This window comes from Haliotis asinina, chromosome 16 (genome assembly GCF_037392515.1).
Source record: "Haliotis asinina isolate JCU_RB_2024 chromosome 16, JCU_Hal_asi_v2, whole genome shotgun sequence".
Lineage (NCBI taxonomy): Eukaryota > Metazoa > Mollusca > Gastropoda > Lepetellida > Haliotidae > Haliotis > Haliotis asinina.
The window spans coordinates 17,783,029-17,811,000 of record NC_090295.1 but is presented as its reverse complement, the minus strand read 5'-3'; the positions used below and the strand labels follow the sequence as shown (position 1 = coordinate 17,811,000).

Here is a 27,972-nt window from a genome sequence, read left to right as displayed (position 1 = left end):
ACTACTTTGTATTTTCAATAAAAGGATAATTATATATTTTCATCATTTAAACAATGACAATGTCATAAACGACACTGGTTCGATTTCCCACATGGGCACGATGTGAGAAGCCCATTCATGGTGTGTGTGTGTGTGTGTGAGTAGTGCGCCGTGATGTTGCTGGAATATTGCTACAAGCGACGTAAAACTAAAATAACTCACTCACTCAGCGTGTACATAGCTTACACTCATTACACATAAAAAAGCCAAACCGTTCAAAACACAATAATTTATTAACTAACAGGGAAAAGTGTCCACATTTGGAGATCTAGGTCTCCATCTCTTTAACATTGAGGATAGAATATGTTCAACACCATGGGAACTGGCAGCTGGAACCAAGCGAAAAGGATCAAGAACAACACCACGTGGACCGATGCATTAATAGATGGTGAGGGCACCTTGTCGGGAATTTCTGCTGGACAGCTTTCACATCCATACCTTGGCTTGTTTGACCAAACAGCACACAAACTATTTCCGTGAGCTAATTCCAGTGTCTGCAGTTTGTTTGCTATCAACAGGGTTAAGTCCCTGCCTTCAACGTCATCACAGTCTGGGTGTTGTCATGGCGACTCATTCAAGTCATCCAGGTTGCACTGGCAGGATTCACATCTGAAACGCGCGGAAACAACAATTAATATTTACTCATTGAAACAAATGCGATTCAAAGTTGGGAAGCGCCATAAAATCTCGTTTTGGGTTCACATCCCGCCATTCACGACACCCGGATTACCGAAAGACTAATTGGAGTATGAGTTTTTACGGCGTTTTAACCAATTTTCAAGCGACATCACTTCAGGAGACACCAGAAATGGGCTTCACACGGTGTGCTCTTGTGGGGAATCAAGCCCGGATCTTTGTCGTGACGAGTGAACGCTCTAACCACACGGCTACCCTGCCAACCTGAAACGTTGTCTGTAGGTTTGTTATTTATCGTGAAGGTCTGGGTTAGCATACTCGCCTTCGGTCACCCATGCCTGTCGTAAGAGGCGACTAACGGGGTCGGGTGGTCAGGCTCATTGACTTGGTTGACACAAGTCAGTGGTTCCAGACCCGATTGTTTACAGACCGTCGCCAAATAGTTGGAATATTGTTGAGTGTGGCGTAAAACTAAATTCACTCACTCAAACATAGTGCACGCCGATTTACTGATGTCAAAGATGGTGCTCGGTGTAAATCAAGTTCGCGATCATTGTGCTTGAAACGTTTCCTCTTTAAAGTAACGGGGCGTTAATCAGTGTCCTTAACACAAAATACTCTGGTGATTTTCAGTTCAACTCTTTGACGAATTATCAAGGATATTACATGTTTCTTCTGACATGATAAAGACGCCATTCAACCTAGTACAACAGCTAAAGGCGATTTATGTCTCCCTTGGTTATATTTCTATATAAATGCTGTTCAAAACAAATATATGGCAGTGCAGGGTGTCTGGGTGTGTGTATACCACAGTAAGTGTTTGCAGAACATTATTTTTTGATGATGTCAACCAGTCTCCGAGTAAATGACGTAAATGAGGAAGGATGATGGTGTGTGTGGACGTGGGTATAGGGGGCTGTGTGTTTCTGTGTGTGAATGGGGATGGGAGGGGACCGTTGGGGGGAGGGGGTTGTTGTTTTTGTTCTTAAATTGTTTTTGTTCTGTGGGGTTAAATTTTAATGGAAATGACGCCAGTTACGTTGATTGAATTTGCTAGGAAGTAGGTCCCTGAACAGTTGTCCATTGTACAGGTCTCCACATTATATTGGATCGATACATCAACAGAGTTTCTGGTCTGCAATAATAAACAGTAAAGTGCTGGCTGTACTTTCCGTTATACTGCACAACCGAATCTAACAATACTAACAAAACCGAGTATGAGATCGCGTCAGATAATATTTAAGCGACCTTTGACCGTCCAATCAAACACGAGAATACTGAACGGATTTAACCAGCAAGAAAACGGATACTGTTTAAGGCGGAACTTTAAAAAATGACAATGATCCCTCAATAAACGAAAATCCGCATAAAACACAGGTATTTGACCTGCAGTATATATGCTTAGGGTTTTCTGATGACACGGTTACCATTAGCTAATATTTCCGCAAGCTGACATCCTTGAATATTGACAAAAACGCTATTTTCAGCGACTGCTAAGTCACTGTTCACAGTATTGTAGCCTGCCCCATGTGCATTACCCGGCAGCGATCATATGGAACATAGCATTCGGAATCGTTCGGGTACAAACCTTTCCGAGATAAACGTTCATTATGTATGTGTGAATGTCCACTTTCGCGATTCGGTAAGCTGTGGTCTGATTGGTCAATCTCAAAGGTTACCTGACGCGACCTCTTCTAGGTTTTGTTAGGCACAGTAGTGGAGTGTAACGAAAAGTACTGAGACTAAGTTTACGTAGACTTGTGTAAAAGTACACCTCGAAACGCTGTTTCTCATGGTAAAGCAGATGACATCCATTAAAAAAACACTCTTACTTACACATTTTGACGTATTTTACCGGTATTTTGACGCATTGCCTTTCCGCAGACCGAACTAACATATCCGGGGTTAAGAATGGAAACATAATTCCGGGTAATTGCGAGTGCTGTTTTTGTTTTGAGAAAAGCGAAGTCGGGCGATTTCTACTGTTAGTTTTTGAAAAGGAAATGATAAATTGTTCAGAAGGGAATAAGAAAAGCTTGCTACTGAATAATAGACATTACTGTAATGTTTGTTTTAACCATCAGTTATACTTTTCCCAGATGGAATTTGAAAGGAAGGGGCTTGTTATTGCAAAGTTATTTTAAACAAAAGTAGAAATGTGCCGAAGCTAATACAACTGATCTTAAATAAATGTCATTTTCAGAACACGTACGGAAACCGTGATATTGTTTATAATAAGAGATTTATTAGTTCCGGCTTCTCATCTGGGTCAAATATAATATAGAGGGTGCCCAGATAGTAAAGGTTGTCAATGTCTCCGATTATTGCGACAAGCCTTTCAACACGTTTTATTAATCAAGGTTGTTTTTTGTCAGATATGAAACTTGATAACTAACAACATAACAGAAATGTGTAAAAACAAATAAAATTGAAGTGTCACACATACACCCATACCAAAACTGAATAGCCACGCACAATTACAGACAAACCTTGAAAAGCGTGAGCGGGTGAATATGGTTTTATGCCACAATATTCAAGCAATGCCACAACAGGGACCACTGCACCCTTGCGGGGAATCGAACCCGGGTCTTCAGCATGTGGTGCGGACACTTTTACTACTAGACAGCACACATTTTGATGCATTTAACGCAATCTGGCTTGTTACCTTTTCATGAAACTTGTAACATTTGAGGGCCGATGGGGTAGCCTAGTGGATAAAGCGTTCGCTCGTCACGCCGAAGTCCCGGGTTCGATTCCCCGCATGGGCACAATGTGTGAAGCCTATTTTCTGGTGTCCCCCGCTGGAATATTGCTAAAAGCGGCATAAAACTAAATTCATTCATTGTAACATTTGAGGGGTTAAGAATAGAACATGATTTCCCGGATAACTGCGGATGCTGTTATTGTGTTGAGAAAGATGAAATCACACGCTTTCTATTGTTCAGTTTTTTAGTGGAAATGCTAAATTATTCAGAACGATAAAATAAGAACAATGAACATGATGGTATTTGTGTTAATCATCAATTACTTTTTCTGTTAAATGGGATTTGGAAAGAAGAGACATGATTGGAAAGCCTTTTTACACAAGGAATTATTGGTTGTTGGTTTAGGACAAAAGTTAGGACGGAGCTACTCCAGCTAATTTTAAATAGAAGAAATTATCAGAACGCGTAAGGTAACAGAGATGATATTCAACAGGAGAGAATAATTGGTTCCGCGGGTTATCTATGTCAGAGAGTGGGAAGGATTTACAGGAAAGGAATATTGTCGGAATAATTACGATATTGTGGAAAGATGAAGAGGAATGTCAATATCTAATTTGATATACTTATGAAACTGTCTTGCTGCAAAATATGACATACTTTGTATATACTAATATAGTATGCATTACGAAATACAAGGATAGTGTTGAGATCAGGGAGGAAAATTACACAATTTATACTGTTTTATTGTTATGTAATATCTACTATACGTTACGAAAAACAAGGGTAATGTTGATAGGTTGGGGAGAAAATGTCAATATTCATATGGAAACGTTTATGAAATCGCGAAGTTGAAGCATGACATAAATACTATAATACTAAATACGAGGATAGTGCTGAGAGATCGTGGAGAAATACGTCAATGTTCATATTGATACGTTCATGAAATTGACAAAGTGTGGATGCTGATTTACATATTATATTAGGAGCATAATGACTTATCATTAAACTAGGACCTTATCCTCTCGCACACTTACTGCACTGACGTCACACAATACAGAAAATTAAGGGTCACAGGTTGACCGACCCGTCCTTTGTGATAGTCGTTAAAAATTGCTGATTGGCTCATCAGAGCCTCGTTATGGGTTAGAAAGCTCCATTTGGGGAAGAGGGTATATTCATTGTGTTCGAATTCGTTTTGTATTATTCTAAAGTTTTGTATTTCTTGTCTTTGCATCTAGTTCACCCTTCATGACCATTATGGATGTGTAGCGAATGGTCATACCAGAGATCAAGGGGAAACGCTGAAAATGGTATGCCATAGTTTTGATTGGTCCACGTGACTCTGATAAAATACTATGTACATCCATCACGATCCGCCAGCGGGAGTATAAAAGTCGTTTACTCCCGCTACGAAAATCATATCACCCCGCTACGCCTCGGTGACGACGCGAAGTGAGAAAAGCGTGCATCGACAAGCCTTTAGTAACGTGCGGTGCATTGAGGTCAAACCATCAGCTGGTGTCAACATGGCAGCAAGTCGATTCGATGCGTGTTGTTTTGTTTTGATTTAGTGAAAACATTCAGCTAGATAAATGGGTCGGCTTATCTACAGATTACATGTAAGTCGAATTTTTTGTCTGATGGAAAGCAAACTACATCGTACCGTTAAGCGAGAACGAACCAGAGAAAGCGACATTGTCAGTGAAGATATTAAATTTAAAATTAAACTTCACTATAATGACACCAACTCACGGCATAGATTTGATGATACGATGTGATATGGTGTGATATCATATGGTATTGTACGGTGTGATAAGACACTTAATATGGTATGATGTGATATATGGTATGATATAGTATGATATGATGTGGTGTGATATATGATATGAAATAGTGAGATATGATATATGATATGGTGAGATATGATGTGATATTGTATGGTGTGATATGACACATAACATGGTGTGGCATGATGCGATATATGGTATGATATAGCATGATATGATATGGTATGGTGTGATATGATATGATACATGATATGATATGATGTAATATGGGGATCTTATGATATGTGATACGACACAGTATGTGTAATGTGATGTTATATGATGTGATACATTTGATGCGATATGTCACATTGTGATGTGACCGTATTATTCCTACTCTGACACTGTGTGCATAGTTTCGTGACAAATACTTACAATTTGCTGTGCTGATGTGAAGTTGCATCTGATAGAGAGGCGCACATGAACCCGGGTATCCGCCACAGATGAGGTTGATGACGGCGTCACCATCTGACTTCGTCATCACCACTTTGGACTTGTATCCTGACTTTTTCCATGTCAGCTGAAATATGAGATATATAAAGTGAGCGAATGGAGTAAGGAACATTGTTACGAGAGTGTGCTTTCTGTAATTTCTGTTGTTATTGATTAAGTGATAGTTATTATTGGGTGACAATTTTTAGAGTTTTGAGTGATAGTTATTTAGTTATGCTCTATTTTTTATGAACTATCCGATCTCCTAATGAAAATCAAACCGAGGAATCTTCTATTACTAGGAGATTTCAATCTTCACTATGATAACCCCCATGACCCAACAGTGAAGAAAATTGTCAAGCTTCTGGAATCTCATGAGTTAGTCCAACATGTGGCAGAACCAACCCATCGATATGGACACACTCTTGACTGGGTGATCACCCGGCTAGATGATAACCTTGTAAAGAACATGTCAGTTGTCGACTGTCAGATGTCTGCTGTCAGTCTGATCACCATGCTGTATTAGCAACCCTCTTCATGAAACTTCCTGAACCACCGATCAAGCAACCGTAAGATCAAACGCGTGAATAGAGAAGAATTTCGTCATGATCTTCTGCAGTCAGACCTCTTACAAAAGGACTTTTCAGATGCTGAGTCCTTTTTTGAGTCATGCGACACCACCATGACTCAACTCCTTGAGAAACATTCGCCCTGTACTATCAAGAGTATCCCAGAGAGATTGAGCATCCCTTTCTACTCCAAGGAAGTTGCTACTGAAAGGAAAAATCGCAGAAAGACTGAGAGGAATTGGCGAAAGTCTAAACTGGAAGTCGACAGACAGATCTTTAAGTCGGCACGGAACTCAACAGCCATGATGATTCGGAAAGCCAAGGCAGATTATTGTCTGTCTCAAGTGAAGGAGTCCACGTCCATGAAGGCTCTCTATGACTTCATGTCATCCGTTCTGGGCAAGAAGGACTCTAGTCTTCCACACACATCAGATGTATCATCTCTTACAGAAGAATTTTGTAATCACTTTTCAAACAAGATTCCCAAGATCCTCCTGGACTTGGATGGAACTGTTCCAGCCTCCATTCCACAACTCTCACATTCCTCTTGTCAGACTCATCTTGACAACTTTATACCCTTGAGTGAGGCTGAAGTTAGAAAAATCATTGCTCAATCAAAACACACCTACTGCATTCTGGCTCCAATTCCAACATGGTTTATGCTTGAATTCCTGGATATTCATTTGCCAGTTTTTACCAAGATGATAAACCTCAGTCTTTCCATTGGGTATGTCCCATCGTCTTTAAAAAGTGCTTTAGTGAAACCTATATTGAAGAGGAATGGACTAGATACCGAAGATCTAGCTAATTATAGACCCGTATCTAACCTTTCCTATGTGTTGAAGCTCTTGGAAAAGGCTGTAACACGTCACAATTTAATTCTGGACTCACAAAAGTCCAGAAACTCTCAGCACTGTGGCCACTCTCTCACAAGGGATTTCGCAAAATTAAACAGGCAGCTGTTATGTATATATGCTAAGGACGAAAAAATGAAAAAAAATTTTTTCGAAAACTCAAAATTTAAACTCGCTCGCCCATGGGCACGCCCATGGGCGAACAGTGGCCAATGAGTAGGCCCATGGGCAGGCCCATGGGCGAAAGTGTTTAATTTCATCCAGAATAAATGTTTTGGAGGTTGTAAATGAATGAAAAAATGTTAATAAGTATCATGACACAAATTTCAGCTTGTTGTGACTTGACTCTGCTAACTGACAGCGATTTTAAAAAATCTCGCCCATGGGTGAAAAACATGTTGGCCCATGGACGAGAATACTTAATTTCATTGAAACTACATGTTTTTTTCCAGGCTTTGCAGTTTTTCAATAAATGAACGTGTATTTATTAGTGTCTTGACACGAAATTAAGCTTAGTTTGACTTAATTCGGCTAATTAAGAGTGATTTTTCAAAAAAGTCTCCCCCATGGGCGAAAACCATTTGGCCCATGAGCGAGAATATTTCCTTTTCACTCCAAATACATCTTTTCTAATGTTTTGGAGGATGTAAATGAATTAAAGTGCCATTATGAGTATCATGACACAAAATTCAACTGATTTTGACTTACTTTTGCGAGTTCAGGAAGATTTTTAAAAAATATGCCAGAATAATTACTTTTACTCAAAATACATCGTTTCCTGTGTTTTGGGGGTTGTAAATGAATGAGGATATATTTGTAAGTATCATGACACAAAATTCAACTCATTTTGACTTAATTCTGCTAATTTGTAACAAGTACAAGAATCTGGACTTCCACTTAAATTTTCATAGTTTTTTTTATTGTCTTGGGGGTTGTAAATTTATAAATGAAAGTGTGTTTATAAGTATCATGACCAAAAAAATGAAATCATTCCGGTCTTAATTCGACTAATCTCGCTCGTGGACGAAAATATTTTCGTTTGCTTGTTTTCTTTAGATGAAATAATAGATGAAATTCTAATGACAATTCAGTTTAATTTCGTGAGTTTAGTTTTATGCAATATCCCAGCAATATGGCGGCGGTTTCTAGATAGTCGAGTTTGGGTCAGACAATCTAGTGATCAACAGCATGAGCATCGACCTGCACAATTGGGAACTGATGACATGTGTCAGCAAAAGTCAGCGAGCCTGACCACCCCATCCCGTTAGTCGCCTCTTACGACAAGCATAGTCGCCTTTTATGGCAAGCATGGGTTGTTGAAGCCCTCTTCTACTCCAGATCTTCACGGGTCCCGAACACAGAGCTTTACTTCCAGCAACATATACAGTACACTTAGAATACTAAGCCTTGTGATTCTTTTGAATTTAGGTATTCTATAAATATACCAAAATTCAACCTATATCTATGAAGTTGAAGTTATTTGTGAAAGCCCTAATCAAGAGTGACCAAACTCCAGTGACTATGCTGGGACACATTAATAAACGGTGTTGTGAGATCTTTAAACTGTATTGAAATGTGTCTTGTCAATTCCACTGACATTCGCCAAATGTACCTACCTAGTAGTTTTAAGTGTACCTACCCAGTTTAGCATGTTTCGTTTTAATAGTGTGGTCTCCAATTTTAGTAATTCCCGTTTGCCAGTCCCGACTTTTCTTCGTCCGAGGTTTTATGGGGTATTCTCCTATTTGTCAGACCAGAAATAATCTACAACAGGGGTAGGTCACTCGCTTGTTTTTTTACTATTTGTACTAATTAGTATGCGCCTTCTCATGCTCCAATGCACACAGTGACCTGATTCGTCTCCATCGCAACTTAGGCTGCGTTTAACAGTACTTCAGCCAGTTTACTGTATCAGTCGAAATCTTACAATGAATGAATGAATGAATGAAGAGCAAGAAGTATATGTGAATGAATGAAAGAAATGATAAAAGAAAGAAGTACATATGTGAATGAATGAAAGAATAAAAACATGCTAAAGAACGCAAAACTATTGTTAGATCACATGTGTTAACATCAGCTTGTTATTGTCTCCCTGGTCAGACGTAACAATTGTCAGACAGGCTAAAACAACAAACTATCTGGTTGACTGCACAGCTGCCTGTTGACGTAGAATACCCACATCACCTACTTTTCCTGCGTAACCTTGATCTACATCACCACCCTTAATATATTGAGCAGAGAGCACAGAAGGCCCTATAGCTGTAACCACTGAACCGTGGCGTCTCTCTGCTCCCAAGTTCCCAAGTGGGGGTGTCCTTTCCTACCTATTCCATTAATCTTTAAAACATCTAACAAGCTCAACGCATGCATTTTTTTACTCAAATGTGATGTTATACATATCATAAGAGTATTTTTTATGTATTATTCAGTTGATAAATTATTATTTCATGATACATATGTGTACAATATTTTGCTTCGATTCTGTAACTACCCACATTATGACATTGAGACCATTCTGATTTATCGAGTAAAATACGATTGTATAGTTTTGAGTTTGAATCTTGGCATATTTTACCGGTTTGCCACTTTTGCACTCTGCCCTTTTAAAGGGGGCGTGCATATTTTGGTGGTTTTTAGTATTCCATCTATTCATTTGGATTTATTAATTTATTTCTGACGTTTGACGAGCGGAACATGAAGTGTTGTCATCATGTATGTTATGTAATTATATTATTGGTATGGAGCGCCATTGATATGTATGTTTATGCTTGCCAATCCAGTCCCGATTACTTGAGGAGATTAGTTTAAACTATAGATTACCGTATCCATACTATTAATGTGTAATCATTATATCGGGCTATGAGGAATACGTAATGTAATCAAGATTGACTTTGCGTTTACTTTTCTATTTTTTAAATAAATTTTCACTATTTTTGCTACACTCGAAAAGATTTACTTTGGCTTTCGTGATTGTGGTCTCTAAGTATTTTAGAAATTATGTTGTTGAGACAACTAGAACTGTTGATCTGCAGTCTTTCAAAATTCATTTTCACGAGATATATTCTCCCTTTTTACCAGTTCTCAAAATGAACATATAGCTGTTTACACAAAGGTATCTTCCCGTAAAATAAGTAGGACATAGCATAGCAGCACATTTGCCATAACTGACGTTGTTAAAATGATCCTGAAAACTGTCATTTTCAACATTCACCTTGCAAGCAATTTTATCAAGAAACTAAATAACTCATTACTAATGGAAGGAGTGAACTGAAAGCCCATTTTATTAACTGAAGTCACTGACTGAACTCGCTAACATCGATTCACTTACATTCTGGTACACGTGTCTTATTTCGTTTCCTGAGGACACACATTTTACTTTTTTTATAGAAAATCCGTGTCTAATCCCATAAAACAACACCGTTGTCACTACACCAAACGATTTTGACCTCGACCTAAAACAAATGTTTAACTTACAGGACTACCTGTAAGATATCCCTTTCTTGATAACGAGTTTAACAGCTACGCCGAAATGCTGCTTACCTTATAAGAAGTTGTATATCCATAGAACTTTCGTGTTTTTTTCCAAATGATCATGACCTGAACAGATATTACTTTGTCAAAGACTTCATGAGTGATTTTCAAGTTCTAATCCACACACTGATTTCCACTTTTTCATCATTTTGACTTTTATCTCAGTTTGTTGAATATCTCAGCATAACTCGCAAAGACAATGGAAACTGAGCGGAACGATGACGCTTTCTGTTTCTTCCGCGTTCACTTACGTAATTTCCGCAAAGCGCCTACGACAATTTGCACCGGAAGTCATGTCTCGTCCGCTGGTTTGTTTATTGGAGTAAAACAGCTGCCGCTTTCAAGTGTATTTTACTTGTCATATACAAAATTCATCCATGGATCACATTAGGTCATTAGGGGACACCAGCTTTGAAATGAACAGGTGTTCGTGAGTGTATATGGATGAAAAAGACTGATTGCGCAAGACGCGCAGCCAAATATCTCACATTCAAAGGAAATCTCGAATTGATTGTTTTATAAGGCGTCGAGCTGACCAGTTGGTTTTGGTGTTGTGTATAAACCTCCTTCGCAAGAACTTTGTCAAGCATACCTGCTTTGTCCTTTTGCAAGACCTGCACATATTAGTCTTTGAAAGACATTGACATTTATGTGCAGGTGCTCTGGAAAACCTTGTCCGGCACGATATTCCTTCCAATTTAGTTATTGTGTGCATGCTGCATTTCAATTTTGGAAATGTGCTTAAAACATATTTTGATTCTCAAAGAACGTGGTTCGTTTAGCAAGTAAAATATTGCTTTGATTAACACTTCACCAGTACTATACAATATTACAGAATACACAAAACCGGATACACAAACACGACAAATTATAGCATTGTGATTAGGGATATATGGGGCTATAGGAGTCCCTTTTTATCCACCGAGACAAGTCCTACACGCCCTGGTGGGGTGTGGATTCGGGGGAGGGGGTAACGGAGGAGATGACCAAGACACACGTACTCCATACGCTATCATGGTCTTCCTTACTGCTTGAAGATCGACCTTTTCTCACTGTGGTCTATGATGACATCGGTGAACGGAAAAGAACTTATTCACTGTGAAAACCAGAAAATAGTTGAATCCGTCTACGATTTTATCATAAAACACAAAGCTTGATTTTTAATTTTTTAACAGGAAACTAATTAACTTGTCAAAAACCTTCTCACAAATGTTCAGTGTTTCTACAAAGAGCTAGTCAGACACAACAAACCATAACTCTATTTTTCATGTTTACTTATGTGATAGTTGTATTTGATGTAATGATATGTATGCCTTTGTTATTATATGATAGTTCATATGGATGACGACACATGCTTCATTTATATTTTGTATTATATGCTGTATGGGTGAGGTACTGTAAAGCTTGTTCACCAGTCCCAATCAGAGTTACAAAACACACAAATATACAACAACATGGAGATGTGTGGAGAAAATGGAGACATATGGAGAACAGCAATGTCATAACTGAACAGAAATCATTCCCTCTATTGGTGAAGGCCGTGTGGGATTAATTAAACAAAGAAATCTAGTCGACCATGTCTCCTAATCCTCTTACTCCTTAAACAAACGACTTGCCTGGGCTGTCTAAAATTGAATTGAAATTTTTGTAAATTCGATGTTTCGGGTATTACGTGAGGAGATAATCAGGTGTCAACACTATGGCGTTCGACGCTCCGAACATGAAGGAAAACCAAATACGTTATAAAGTACAGTAATGTGGTCACTATGAGCGAGGCAGACGGTCTGATGAGCACAGCTCATTACGGAAATCTCTTGTCTTTGGAGCTGCTCGTTGAGACGCTGAAGCCTTCTGTCAAGTTCTTCTTTATTCTTTATTGTGGCCCCTGTCACAATATGCTGTTTACAATGCTCTCAGACCCTCGATTCACGATGACGCCAACTTTCTCGACTACTGTTCGTGCGACGACTATCTTTCAGGAATTGGTTCCACAGCTCATTCTTTCACCGATGTCTTTGTGTGTGTGTTTTAGCTCGTTAATTAGCGTAGAGACGAGTCTTCTGCTATTCTCGGGCACAAGTTCTCCAAGGCAGTCGACGCTCCGGGTGTCATTAGAACAGTGTTGAGCACTGTCACACTCCACTGCTTTTCGACAGTCCTGTTGTGTATTTGATAAAACAATCGACAATCCGGGTGTGAACCAAAAGAGGATACCACCATTCTCATCGGTGGATGAAATGTGATGAAGAAAACCCGCATACTCTTCATCACATTGCTAGACCGTATTTACCATAACGAATGTTTAAATATCACTTTATGTAAATAGAGCCTCAAAACAAGCTGGAACCATGTATTATATTAAGATGGTACTAACTATACTCGATTCGAACCACTGCTTTACAGTTCACTGACTGCCGAGGATGCAGGCTTTTCCCACGTGGCGGGGTAAAACTTAATGATCTATTATCCCTCGCAAGGCCACGTGAACCAATCAGAAATGGACATTCTTAAATGGGGTAGGAGAAATGTGCCCTGTACGTTCTTATTAACCTTGATCTTTCAGGTACATTTCATCAGTTGTGTACAAATACTGGTCTAGAATAATGTTTCAAACACTTTAATAAGTACTGATGCAGGGGCTCCATATATGTTCTTGTTTACGTCCCGCTCGTCAAACGTCCGAATAAATTTACAGGTACCAAAGCAGACTCACTCGCTAGGCCACTAGCAATAAAAAAACCAAACAAAGCAAAAACAGACAAATCAATTAATTTAAACAAATAGATGGAATACTAAAAACCACCTAAATATTAGCATGCATGCATCATTTAAAAAGATAGAGCGCTAAAGTGGCAAGATTCAAACTCAAAACTATTCAATCGTATTTTACTAGATAAATGAAACTGGTCTCAGTGTCATAATGTGGGTAGTTACAGAATCAAAGCAAAATATTTTACATGTTTATGTACGATTTATTTAGCAAAGCCAGAAAAATCCCCGACAAACACGGCCGCTTCTCCTCAATACGTGGGTTTGTGAGAGTGAGGGTACTCCCTACAAGACTCACTCCCATTAGTTAACAAGGCGTCCTCCCATTTTATGTATTTTTAACTCGATAGGTACGGAAAATTATTTAGGCGATGTGGGTATGTCATGACTGGTTGATTTCTCAGGATTCGGTGAATTGGGTATGGTAGAGTCGATATACTATGATCATAGGGGATTTAGCAACCATGTTGGAGTGAAGGAATGACAAAACTCTGTGATAGATTAATGAGTGTCTTTTTAAAGCATTATGAAAATGGTAATGGTAAATTAACACAAAATGCCCTAAACCTGTCCAGCGTGTGAGATATATATATATATATATATATATATATATATATATATATATATATATATATATATATATATATATATATATATATATATATATATATATATATAATTTATCAACTGAATAATACATAAAAATACTCTTATGATTATGTATAACATCACATTTTAATAAAAAGATGCATGCGTTGAGCTTGTTAGATGTTTTAAGATTAATGGGTGGTGATGTAGATGAAGGTTACGCAGGAAAAGTAGGTGATGTGGGTATACTACGTCAACAGGCAGCTGTGCAGTCAACCAGATAGTTTGTTGTTTTAGCCTGTCTGACAATTGTTACGTCTGACCAGGGAGACAATAACAAGCTGATGTTAACACATGTGATCTAACGATAGTTTTGCGTTCTTTTGGAAGGGATAGCCGTGGTGTATCATTTATTCTTTCATTCATTCACATATGTACTTCTTTCTTTTATTATATCTTTCTCATTCATTCACATATGTACTTCTTTCTTTTATCATTTCTTTCATTCATTCACATATACTTCTTGCTCTTCATTCATTCATTCATTCATTCATTCATTCATTCATTCATTCATTCATTCATTCATTGTAAGATTTCGACTGATACAGTAAACTAGCTGAAGTACTGTTAAACGCAGCCTAAGTTGCGATGGAGACGAATCAGGTCACTGTGTGCATTGGAGCATGAGGAGGCGCATACTAATTAGTACAAATGGTACAGAAAACAAGCGAGTGACCTACCCCTGTTGTAGATAATTTCTGGTCTGACAAATAGGAGAATACCCCATACAACCTCGGACGAAGAAAAGCCGGGACTGGCAAACGGGAATTACTAAAAATGGAGACCACACTATTAAAACGAAACATGCTAAACTGGGTAGGTACACTTAAAACTACTAGGTAGGTACATTTGGCGAATGTCAGTGGAATTGACAAGACATATTTCAATACAGTTTAAAGATCTCACAACACCGTTTATTAATGTGTCCAGGGAGCCTATATAGAGAGTATCCCTGATGTGTCCCAGCATAGTCACTGGAGTTTGGTCACTCTTGATTAGGGCTTTCACAAATAACTTCAACTTCATAGATATAGGTTGAATACCTAAATTCAAAAGAATCTCAAGGCGTAGTATTCTAAGTGTACTGTATATGTTGCTGGAAGTAAAGAGCTTCAACAGCCCATGCTTGCCATAAAAGGCGACTATGCTTGTCGTAAGAGGCGACTAACGGGATGGGGTGGTCAGGCTCGCTGACTTTTGCTGACACATGTCATCAGTTCCCAATTGTGCAGGTCGATGCTCATGCTGTTGATCACTAGATTGTCTGATCCAAACTCGATTATCTAGAAACCGCCGCCATATTGCTGGGATATTGCTGAGTGCGACATAAAACTAAACTCACGAAATTAAACTGAATTGTCATTAGAATTTCATCTATTTTTAAACCACATGTTTGCAAAATAAAGAAAACAAGCAAACGAAAATATTTTCGTCCACGAGCGAGATTAGTCGAATTAAGACCGGAATGATTTCATTTTTTTGGTCATGATATTTATAAACACACTTTCATTCATATATTTTCAACCCCCAAGACAATAAAAAAAACTATGAAAATTTAAGTGGAAGTCCAGATTCTTGTACTTGTTACAAATTAGCAGAATTAAGTCAAAATGAGTTGAATTTTGTGCCATGATACTTACAAATGTATCCTCATTCATTTACAACCTCCAAAACACAGGAAAAGATGTATTTTGAGTAAAAGTAATTATTCTGGCATATTTTTAAAAATCTTCCTGAACTCGCAAAATTAAGTCAAAATCAGTTGAATTTTGTGTCATGATACTCATAATGGCACTTTAATTCATTTACATCCTCCAAAACATTAGAAAAGATGTATTTGGAGTGAAAAGGAAATATTCTCGCTCATGGGCCCAATGTTTTTCGCCCATGGGCGAGATGTTTTTGAAAATCGGTCTCAATTAGCAGAATTAAGTCATAATGAGTTGGATTTTGTGCCATGATACTCATAAATATATCCTAATTCATTTACACTTCCAAGCCACAGGAAAAGATGTATTTTGAGTGAAGGCAAATATTCTCGCCCATGGGCCAAACTGTCTTTCTCCCATGGGCGAGAGTTTTCACAATTGCTCTCATTTAGAGGAATTAAGTCAAAATGAGTTGAAATTTCTGTCATGATACTCATAAATGTACTTTCATTCATTTACATCCTCCAAATATTGGAAAAGATGTGTTTGGGGTAAAAGGAAATATTCTCGCCCATGGGCCAAAATGTTTTTCGCCCATGGGTGAGATTTTGTTAAATAGCTCTAAATTAACGGAATTAATTCAAAATGAGTTGAATTTTGTGACATGATACTTATGAACATACTTTCAGTCATTCACAACCTCCAAAACATGGGAAAAGGTGTATTTTGAGTAAAGGTAAATATTCTCATCCATGGGCCAAATGGTTTTCGCCCATGGGGGAGACTTTTTTGAAAAATCACTCTTAATTAGCCGAATTAAGTCAAACTAAGCTTAATTTCGTGTCAAGACACTAATAAATACACGTTCATTTATTGAAAAACTGCAAAGCCTGAAAAAAAAACATGTAGTTTCAATGAAATTAAGTATTCTCGTCCATGGGCCAACATGTTTTTCACCCATGGGCGAGATTTTTTAAAATCGCTGTCAGTTAGCAGAGTCAAGTCACAACAAGCTGAAATTTGTGTCATGATACTTATTAACATTTTTTCATTCATTTACAACCTCCAAAACATTTTTTCTGGATGAAATTAAACACTTTCGCCCATGGGCCTGCCCATAGGCCTACTCATTGGCCACTGTTCGCCCATGGGCGTGCCCATGGGCGAGCGAGTTTAAATTTTGAGTTTTCGAAAAAAAATTTTTTCATTTTTTCGTCCTTAGCACATATACATAACAGCTGCCTGTTTAATTTTGCGAAATCCCTTGTGAGAGAGTGGCCACAGTGCTGAGAGTTTCTGGACTTTTGTGAGTCCAGAATTAAATTGTGACGTGTTCTGTCAAGACTCGTCTTGTGACAATGGTCTTAATGATCCTTTTCAGTCAGCTTATAGACCAAATCACAGCACGGAAACAGCACTGATCAGTGATATGGATGCTCTACTTGAGGCAGCAGACTCAGGGCAAGTTAGCGTGCTTGTTCTTCTCGACATGTCTGCCGCCTTTGACACTTTAGACCACAACACGCCCATTGCGTGTTGAGAGGACCGTTTTGGGCTATGTGGTAACGTGTTAAAGTGGTTTCCATCATAAATGCATTCAAGATTGCTCGCAGTGAACGATTTAGTAGAACTGCTTCCCACTGGAAACCAAAACCTTGGTGAGTCGATTATATTTGTGATCCATTACTTTAGATTGTCTCATTTGCATTGTACTAGAAAGGCCTATTGTGAATCATTGTATCTTGCTCTTTCGTCAATACATAATATTGAATATTTAAGACTTGTCTGTGTTATGTTTTGCTGGTTCATAGGGGATTTTTATACCTTTTGTCACGGAAAATTATTAACCATAACAACATTACGTCTAATCCAGATGAAGTGAGTGAGTTTATAACAATATTCCAGCAATATCACGGCGTGGGCACCAGAAATGGGCTTCAAACATCATACCCATGTGGGTAATCGAACCCGAGCCTTTAGAGTGACGATCGAACGCTTTAATCTTCAGCTATAACACCACTCCTAATCAGCTTGGAAGGAGATCCATCATTAAACGTTTACAATTTTTGCTTTGACCATGACCAGAGCTTTGAGCTGAGCATGGGCTTAATGCTGAACATTATCAGAGCTTTGAGCATGGGTGTAATGCTGAACATTATCAGAGCGACCCGGGATTAGAACATTTGATTAGAGGTTCCTGGTACACCAAAGGGAGTTGAAGATGACAGTAAAAAAATAATCTAAATTGTCATGAAATGTTTTAACACACGTAGGTGACATTATAAGTAATATATTTTATGGACCTTCTTTGGAATAAAGAATAAACCTATTGCGAGAGTGATCTCTGTCCAGGAAACATCTCTTAAGTCAAGCGCCTAGTTTAGTGAGACTGAGCCGGACGCGTCCTCGTGGACTTGTAAGAATAGCAACAACCAACCTATTAAACTATGCCCTAACTGTTGCGGGCATGGACGGAAAAGGTCGAATAGTTAACGGACATTCACGAACATTTATTTAGGACAAAAATGCTGTTCAGTGAGTTGAGTCTACAGACAACTACGTAAAATCCCGATGTCGTCTGGTACCAATCCCATGGTTTAGATGGGAATCAAACCGCAGCGAAAACTCGCTCTGCTCATATGCATAGATTTATATACATCCCCTCATCGCCTTTTCGGAAGAACTGAACTAAATGTAATTTGAAGTCATTATATTGTTTTAGATCAAACAGTGAGTAAGCGTTTTACTGGTCCCTGTCCCGTGGAGCAACATTATTTCTGAGCTATTTAAAAGCACGTAAATGTACATCGTCTGTTATACGATAAAAAGATCATGGAATTTACTTATCACATATTAACAGAATTGTGTTGATCACCGGATTGCCTGGTACAGATTTTGGCGTTAAACAACAAACAAACAACCAATATGAGCAGCATAATCATTATTCGTTTCAAAAGCACACAAACCATTACCACAGCAGTACAAGTATGTGACCGTGAGGACAGTACCCCCTTGCAAAACCCATTATGAAAGCAAGGAATAATCCTCTCTATAATATAGATGGGATCTACATTGAAATCTTTGATACATTCTGAAACCAGTTTTGTCCATTGCTAAGGTTCTTATTCCAACTCAGATTTTTTGTGTGCTGCAAAAACAGTGTTTACTTCAGGAGCACTGTTGCCACCATATTTTGGCGGTAACTGCATAACCCTGTTTCCTTGGATTTTCTCAGTTTTACGACTTCAAATGAATTAATAACACCTCTTTTGAAAAACGTCCTCTGTTTTCTCAGAGGGGCTAGTATTACTTAGTAAACAAATGGTGAAGTTCTGGAAATTGTACTGACTCCAATACAATATTTCTTCCCAAGGGTGTTCGTCCACCCTGCCATTTCCTCTTCAGTTTCCTAAAACAATTTGTCAAACTTCAATTCTGTCATATTATGTAAATCAACAACAAATACCAAGTCTTAAATTGAGTCTGTGACCAGCCCATTTTCCTCTCGCATTGAGTGGAATAACATGTAACCGCTTCGCATTGTATGAACGGAGTTGGCTTGATTGATTTATCAGTCTGTTAATGATATTGGGTATTGTTCTAATCTGACTGTGTAGCAAAGGGCAATTTCAAACTGTGTAACTATGTCACGTGTAACTAACGGGAGACAACCATCTGAGTTCTACAAAGTTCTTCACATTTCACAGGCTACGCTCAATGACTGAGCGTTTCGAGTAAAAATTATCCAGACAAATGTCAAAACACTCTGCATATAAACATGTGCCATGACGATCATACAGTGATCAGGCACTATATATACTCACCACCAAAAGAAACGGGAATAGTGTGAAATGATGGTATTCACAATGAGTGAAAACATGGCACTTTTTCTACTAACTTTACTTTCACAACAGACGAGGAAAGCGCTTGGTGTGTTTATTCCCCAGATGGCCTGAAAAATTAAGTCAATCAATATGGAAACCACATAACGCATGACTTTAAGTACTGTCCTTAAAAACGCTGACATCCATAACGGGTGTGACCTCCACTGGCATAAGCCACAGCTGCATATCTCCTCCCCATGCTGTTGAAGAGACGTCGAATGAACCTCCTGGGAATGTATTTGCAAGCGTCAACAAATTAACACACCATAGCAGTTGTTGCAGGTTACCTGGGCGTACTTGCTGTTGGTGAATTTGTCTTTCCATTTCAACCAGGGCGTGTCCGATGGGATTCAAACCTGGGCCAGACCATCGTCTGGATCTTGTAGTTCTAGAGGAATGTCTGTGTCAGTCTCGCTGTGAGCGCTCTCATGTTATCTTGCTGAAAAACGGACGAATTACTGGTCTCAACGCTGTAGCGCTGAGCAGTAACACCTCTACGCCAATTGTTCCGAAAGGTTGTTCTTCAACATGACGTCCCCAGCATATGGGACCCCATCACATGAGGGAAGGCCCTCCCCAACGACCTCTCTCTAAAACACGGGGTTCTGAGAATCTTTCACCTTGACGACGCCATATTCTCACTCTGCCATCTCCGGTATCTTTACAAAAGCATCTTTCATCTGAGAAGACGATGTCCTGCCGCTGACCGTTGCGAAGTTCAGTCGAGCCCGCCTGTGTCGTGGCGTCGAACGTGAACCAACGTATGGTCGACGGCAACGTAAACCAGCCTGAGTGAGATGGCGACGTACAGTCACGCCGCTGATGGCCATGTCCATGGTGTTACGGAATGTTTGTGTAGCTGGTTTGAAGCGATTTCGCAAGTGAGAGGTCACAATGCAGCGGTCTTGCTGGAATGACGTTACACGTGGACGTCCTCTACGTCGGTGGTCAGTGACGGTGCGTGCTGATAGCGATCCCGTAGTCTATAGATGGTGAACTGATGTGTTCTACAATGCCTAGCAAAGCGTTGGATTCTCCAACCTTATGGATGTGTAGTGAAAGGCTTTACTAGACACTAAGGGGAAACGATGAAAATGGTATGTCCTGTGCACGCCCACAAGCGCATATTCCTTATTGCTCTCTGATGTTCGTTAGCACTTAAACGAGGCATGCTCTCTGTTGCATGAAAATGCGAATGTAGACGTAAGCTGGATCCGTTCCTCAAGTAGCATCTTAAGAATGAGTAAGTGAGTTTAGTTTTACGCCGCACTCAGGTATATTCCATCTATATGGAGGCGGTCTGTAAATAATCGAGTCTGGACCAAACAATTCAGTAATCAACAGCATGAGCACCGATCTGCGTAACTTGGAACCAATGACGTGCCAACCAACTCAGCGAGCCTGACCCCCCAATCCCGTTAGTCGCCTCTTACCACAAGCGTAGTCGCCACTTATGGCAAGCATGGGTTGCTGAACGCCTATTCTACCCCAGACCTTCATTGAGGCCATGTGAGGCAGTGTGACATCATGTATGCTGCTATACTGACAGATCGGGGCACATGGTTTCCATTGATTAAGCCTATCATCCTTTAAACAAACACCTTGCAGTTGTATGAAAAGTATGAGTAGATACACACATGCATGCATCCATGCATACATACATACATACATACATACATACATACATACATACATACATACATACATACATACATACATACATACAAACACACAAAAACAAACACACACACACACATACATATACACACACATACATACATACATACATACATGCTATTGAACGTCACAGTCTTTGTGGCATGCCGTAAATCTTCATTCTGTACATGTATACACTATTCTCAGGTCCAATGTATGGTGGTGTATTCCACCACAAAGACTCCTCTGTCAGTCGACCATTTGCTGCTAAAAGGCATATTCTTGTCATTGACGCGGATTCAGACTAGTGCTGTCCTTCTTGGAACGGCAGTACTCGATTGGAGCCAATGACGTAACACGCCTTCCACAAAACAAAATGTTTCATCTTCAAACCTGTTTAGTTCCTTGGCAGAAAAGCTTTTTCGAGATGCATTTGTAGGATTGTTGTTTTTAAGATTTCCCAACTTTTAACCTTACTCTTTCCCCCAAAATGACAGATTTTACCATAGTGTGTTTCAAAACTACACCGTAACCTGTCTCAAGACACATGTCAGTCGTGAATGAACGATATTCCGGCGCAATGACTTGACCTACTTGACGTTTTAGCTATTACGAAGTTCAATGATACTGCATTTAAAATATCATTTTATCATTTTAACAAATGTTAATATATTCTTTCATAAAAAATATTTGTGTTGTATTTTAAATCCATTTTACGAGGTACTATTTTCCACAGCTCATTTATGTTATTAGCGCTGGAAATTGCGCACTTTGTATATACTTCCTCCCAAGAACGGAAATGGGAGCAACCGCATGGGAGGACATGCTTCGACTTTTTCAAGACTACCGCACCCTTCCATGGAGTGACCTTGACCTTTGAACGTGTGTCGTTGGATCTGTACAACGATTCGTGAATCCTTGACTGCCCCATGATTTATGAAAGAAGATTGTGCCTATTAAATAATTATATCAAGCTATATTTTCGCTGCTTCACGGCGCATCTCGTGACTATATTCACGACTGGGATTTGTCTAAGCGCATACGGGCACCGAGACCAAAATAGTCCAGGACTGTTTCGAAGGAAAGATAACTCTGAATTTCGAAACATGGCAACTCCTAACAAATCGTAACACACCACGATAGTCACTATAAGTAAGTTTCCTATGTCACTAACAAACACCAGTAACAAGATAATGTTATAATCACGAAAATCGTATTGAAAATCGATAATTGAAAAGAAACTATTTGACCTCATTTTACATTTTACTACGCACGATCTGACTGGTTTGCCACAATTCTTGGGAATAATGGCGTACTATGCAAATACGAGTCTTCTTATGGGCCACAGAAAGAGGCAAGTAGTTACGAATGGTTTGGACGAGGTAAGGGGCGACTGGCGCCATGATGCTTACCGGAAGTGCATCCACCGAAAGTGCATCCATGTGGTGGCGGGATGGTGGTATGGCATGTCGTGACATGCGACCTCAACGACTAAATCTGTGGGGATGATGCCTCTAATCCATTGTGTTGATATTCCTCCATCACACATTTGATGAACATACTTCCTTTGGCCCGTCTAATTAGCCCGATGTTATGTCGATTTTATTGCCACAGTACACCATGGCAAACGGATAACCAAATACGTTTATTTGTCATTGAAATAACCGATTTACGCACAACATGCCCAACCTTGTTTCTTTCCTTCATGGTGAGCGTCATGCAGGTAACAAAATGAAATAATTTGTTTTTCAAACTGAGTACTGAAACTGTTATGGAAAGGCGCAAATGGTATATTAGTAAACCTGGTAAACCTTTGTGTTTCATACAGTTTCCAAACACGTGATGGTCCAGGATACAAATGCTCTTCAGCAACCCAGGCGTATAAAACGGCTAACCAGTTAACGTTTTAATCATTAGGCTACAAGACCGTCTCCAGTGACTAAAACGCTTTGGGTCCTCAAACGTCATGCTCTCATGAGCATCACCGTTTTTATGTACCCTTCACGACCCTGTGTCTGCATTGATTCTTTGCTTCACAGTTAAAAGGCCATGCATATTGGATAAGAGAAGGTAGCTTCAAATGCATTCATAACTGCTATACATGTATGACTTTCAACTGATTTCTCATTTCAAACTAATTTTCAATTTTGTTCAGTCCAGTGGGGCTGATGGAAATGGAATTTTACAGGAATTTAAAAAAAAGTTCATATGACTAGAATATTGTGCGTGTCTCGTCAACAACAAACAAACAAAAAACAAAAAGTCGTAATTTCAAGCTCACCGCTGGGTCGACAATGAGACCTGTGCCAGAAGTGTTGATGGTGAAGCTTCCTTTAGGGCCGCACGTGTAGAAATTGTCAAGCTCTGTGAAACAATCTCCAACCCATGCGTAGTCACGTGACTTCCCGGTACCTGTCATGAAGGTCCTGGTTGTCCTGTTCACATTCATGGTCTACAGATGTGAGAAAAAGAATCAGTGAGTGAGTGAATTTGGTACTCCGCTTTAAACAAAAAATACATCATATCAAGGAGCACCAGAAATGACTTCACACACTCTACCCATGTAGGGAATCGAACCCCGGTTTTCCACATGATCAGCGAACGCTTTAACCACCAGGAGAAAAAGAACGAACTAAGAATAATAGCAAACACCCCAAATAATCGACTCGTGAAGGTCCGGGGTAGAACAGGCCTTGCCATAAAAGGCGACTATGCCTGTCGTACGAGGCGACTAACGGGATCCGGTGGTCAGACTCACTGACTTTGTTGACTCATATCATCGGTTCCCAACTGCGCTGATCGATGCTCATACCTTTGATCACTGGGTTGTCTGGTCAAGACTCGATTATTTACAAACTGCCGCCATATGGCTGAAGTATTGCTGAGCGCGGCGTAAAACTAAACTCACTCACCCAAATAATCCATGCAGTGTCCATGCTATAAGTTGTTCATATCAGATATGGCTCGGTAACGCAGCAATATATTTTCCTGCAATGTATTACTGTACAATTCACAACGCCTACTTATCTTTTATCTCTTCAATCTAAAGAGAGGGTGAGTATGGTTTCCAGCAAAGGCGGACACCTGAAATAGCAAAGTCTGTCACAAGTATGTCTATTTGTACCTCTTTGGCGGGCTAAAAATTTTCAAATCTGGACCAGCACATCGAGTGACTGACACCAAGAGCAACGACCTACGCAATTGGGATACGATGACATGTGTCAACCAAATCAGCAAGCCTAACCACCAGATCACGATAGTCGCCTCTTGCGACAAGCATGGGTTACTGAAGATCAATTCTAACACGGATCTTAATACGTCAATGTCATAAATGCGACTTACTTCCAATGAAACAGGATATATTTGTTAGGTGAGCAAACATAACCATATGAATCAGTCAGCAATATTCCCACTTCGAGGCAAGCAGTGGATACGGAAGTTGTATACTGTACAGCAAAAGAAATGCAAGTTGAAAAAATGAAATGTCATGTGTGGTGTCAAGAGGTCAAAATGCGGTCACTGGTTTGGGGCTTGAGTTTATCAGAGGGTGATATGAGTAATTAAGGCGTGATTCTGAAACCCAAAGCTTGATAGTTGACAGGTCTGTCATGTCCCATACAACCCGTTCCTGTCAGTGTCAACCTATGTTGCAGTCAGAGGACTGTCAGTCTCGATCTTTGTTCCAGTCAGACTCCAGTGAGCGTAATCATCAGACCTATGCTTATCGTAACTTAAGGCCCGCTGACTTGGTTGTGATCGTATTTTGATCGTGTAGATCATCCGTTGTTTTGGTATAGAACTGATTATTATCAGACCGCCGCCATAAAGCTGCAGTGCGGCGTTTAACAACAACAAACAGAACGGGTAGCACAATGGAGCGCCAAGTAATACTGCATTCGGACAACGACTTCAACCGAGTCTGGTCCAGACTATCCCGTGATCAGAATCATCTCATGGCCTACATGGAAAAATGCCACACTGTTGTCGTTGTTGTCCAAATCACCAGGGACGACAGTATCATAAAACTGTGGTTTTAGGCAACATTCCAGCGACACATCGGCAATGGAAACCAGAAATGGGCATTACACACTGAACAATCGAACCCGAGTCTTCAGTGTGACGAGCTGACGCTTTAACCACTAGGCTACCCCACCACCCCTTAAGTGAGTGCCAGTGAGTAAAGGTGTGTGAAAGATCCCCGCTAAGACGCAAAACTTCAATCAAAACAATGATGTCACTTACAGTTGGGTCGATCTCAATTTTAGAGTAGATATAGACGCCCTGTTGTCCAGGACAACCTGATAGGTAGAACACATGAGTTATGCATTTTTGGTAGGTCTCGTTCGGATATTCTCCGCGGTTGGGCGTAGGCAGAGTGATGAACTCCCCCGGGTTGCTGGTCCCCATGCCGTAGCAGTACATCTTCACAATATTGTAGTGGACCTGACTTGCCGTGGGATAGAGCCAGTAATCCCCATCTGTGACACTTGGGTTGGCCAGTCGAAGGTCCTTGCAAGTAGAGTACCCACCTGTAAAAGTCGTGTTAACACAGCTCAGAAATCTATGAGGGGATGTATCGGAGCGTTGCGCAAGCGCAACATACCCAGGGAACCAGGCTGGTTTCAGTACCAAGCGTATTCGTAAAGAGAGTTCCAAGGGACATGACTCGCGTTTGCTTGAAATAATGTTCGGCCGGTAGATGGCGGGATAGTCGATTTAATGCAATATTACTTTAATTCATTCGCATTTTGGGAGGAATAAATTATATTGTACCTTCCCTAAGGGCTGAAAGTTAGTATTATTGAGAGAAATGCACTATTTATTTTAGAGAAGTTTGTTCTGACATAGTGCCTCTAAGGAGTCAGAACGATTTGTCAAAAGTGAAAGCAATTTCCATGTGATATTTACGGATATTTCAAGATGTGAAATACATTACTTCCTCGCAGGGAAAATCTTTGTCAATTCTGTGGTTGAGCATTTAGGACACGTAGGGTTGGCGAAGACGTGTGGCCAAATGTCTGATAAACACGTTTTAGAGAGACTCAAAGTCAAAACATTCCTATGGTTTAACAGACATATCAACATTGGGCAGAGTACAAAATGAGCGGGTACATTTCCAAATACCTCTTGACAGTTGATGGGCGATGGGGTAGCCTAGTGGTTAAAGCGTTCGATTTATCACTTGGGTACAATGTGTGAAGCTCATTTCTGGTGTTTTACAACCGTGATGTTGCTCAAATATTGTTAACAGCGGCGTAAACGTGCAGTCACTCACTTGACTGTTGTAAGGTCATGGGGATTTAGAGTGGTCTGTTGAATTGTAACTTTAGTATATGACTTCCAGGAATGAACAATTAAGGTGTACTCTAAGCCTTCCTCTTAAACTACCCCATTTTATCGAAACAGCGGAGTATATCCTTCATTACCTGGCTTCCTGTACAGATCAAAGTAGTTGGCACTTGTATCTGTGAAAGACGTGTCCGGCACAGCAGCCTGATATCTGGTGGCGAGGAAACACGCCTGGTCGTTTGGATTGTGATAGAATGACCAGCACTGCTCTCTCCTCCAACACTGAGAAGCACAATCCACAACAATGGCCGTGGTAGTCAGAAGGAAGCCGCCGTTTCTCTTTGGATGAAGAATGCTTCCTATTTTCTGAAACTTGCCTTTTCCGCAACCACTTCCACAACCTTCTTGAACTAAAAACAGAATTGTCGTAATAACATTCAAAGTTAGTTTCATCCTTTCGTATGATGGTGATCCTTGGTATTCAGATTTTGGGTGTCCAAAGTTTCTTTCTTATGTAATTCGAAATAACAATGTCACAATATAGCTCCCTGTCTGAAACCATGACCCTCGTCACACTCTTCCTGGAGCAGCAACACTACCGTGTAACTGGAAGGTTTCAGAATTGATGTTGTAGGTAAGACAGAATCAATATTTATGAACATTGTCGCAAGAGACATGACGACATTGTTTCTGTAGGGACGCTGCAGAATTCACTTGATGGGTCAGGAATTATTCAGAAGGCGATATAAGTTGTTTGCTGAAAGGAACGTTGAGCTGTTTCAGTCAATGGGCTGTGTTCACGGTGCATCCGGACACACTGTGACAATCACAAATTACTTATTAGTGTCCCATGACGTGAATATTTTATCACGCTCTGAACGAACTGTTTCCAGTTTCTACCAGTTCTAATATCAATGCAGCTAAATCTCCAAATGAAATCATCCTCACAAAAACATGTTTGACAGTAATTAAATCCCCTTTTGTCTAAGAACATTGAGCATGTCGAGTAAACGATTTGGGTTTGCACACTCTTTCGACCAAAAGAAAGTAGCACGTTTGTGAGTATGATCGTTAATTACGTGAATGAATTGTATGAAGCAACTTTGACAGTGTGAGACAAAAGGATCAGTCTGTACTTGTGAGGACATTTGGGGACCCTAAAGTGAGTTTGCCACAGCCGTGAACTCGACTCATCTAGTTCGAGACATGAGGGTAAAAATAATATTACTTCTTCTTGTATATAGTCTACATAGTTATTGTTGTGTAAAGAGCATGCCCTTCAGGTTTCAATCGTGTATCTTCAGGGAGAAGTGATTGCGAGAGATGGGTTCGACACAGCCGAGAATCCGTCTCAACCGAGTTCGAGACATTCGGGTTCGACTGTATACATGTGACCACAAAATTACATACGTTATTGAAATGTTTCTAGGCATCGTTTCATCTGAGAAGGCACAACACTATTACACCCGTATTATAAGTTAAACA

The 27,972-nt window shown here is 39.8% G+C and overlaps 1 protein-coding gene across 1 annotated transcript; it reads right to left on the bottom strand.

Annotated features, from left to right (window-relative positions):
- Positions 1-253: 253 nt before the first annotated feature.
- LOC137268487 (A disintegrin and metalloproteinase with thrombospondin motifs 20-like) lies at positions 254-27,304 on the bottom strand. Its single transcript, XM_067803053.1, has 5 exons — positions 26,625-27,304; positions 25,441-25,727; positions 23,480-23,650; positions 5,582-5,726; positions 254-648 (listed from the first exon to the last, which is right to left on the bottom strand). Exons 1-5 carry the CDS (start codon positions 26,938-26,940, stop codon positions 614-616), a joined length of 954 nt encoding a protein of 317 aa, XP_067659154.1. The 5' UTR covers positions 26,941-27,304; the 3' UTR covers positions 254-613.
- Between the last annotated feature and the right edge of the window lie 668 nt (positions 27,305-27,972).

Excerpts from the sequence above, each read along its gene's own strand:
- LOC137268487 (XM_067803053.1), bottom strand. The coding sequence starts at position 26,940 with ATGAAACTAACTTTGAATGTTATTACGACAATTCTGTTTTTAGTTCAA. Across the intron at positions 5,727-23,479 it reads GTCTCATTGTCGACCCAGCG|CTGACATGGAAAAAGTCAGG; the intron begins GTGAGCTTGAAA and ends CTCATATTTCAG. Across the intron at positions 649-5,581 it reads TCACATCAGCACAGCAAATT|ATGTGAATCCTGCCAGTGCA; the intron begins GTAAGTATTTGT and ends CGCGCGTTTCAG.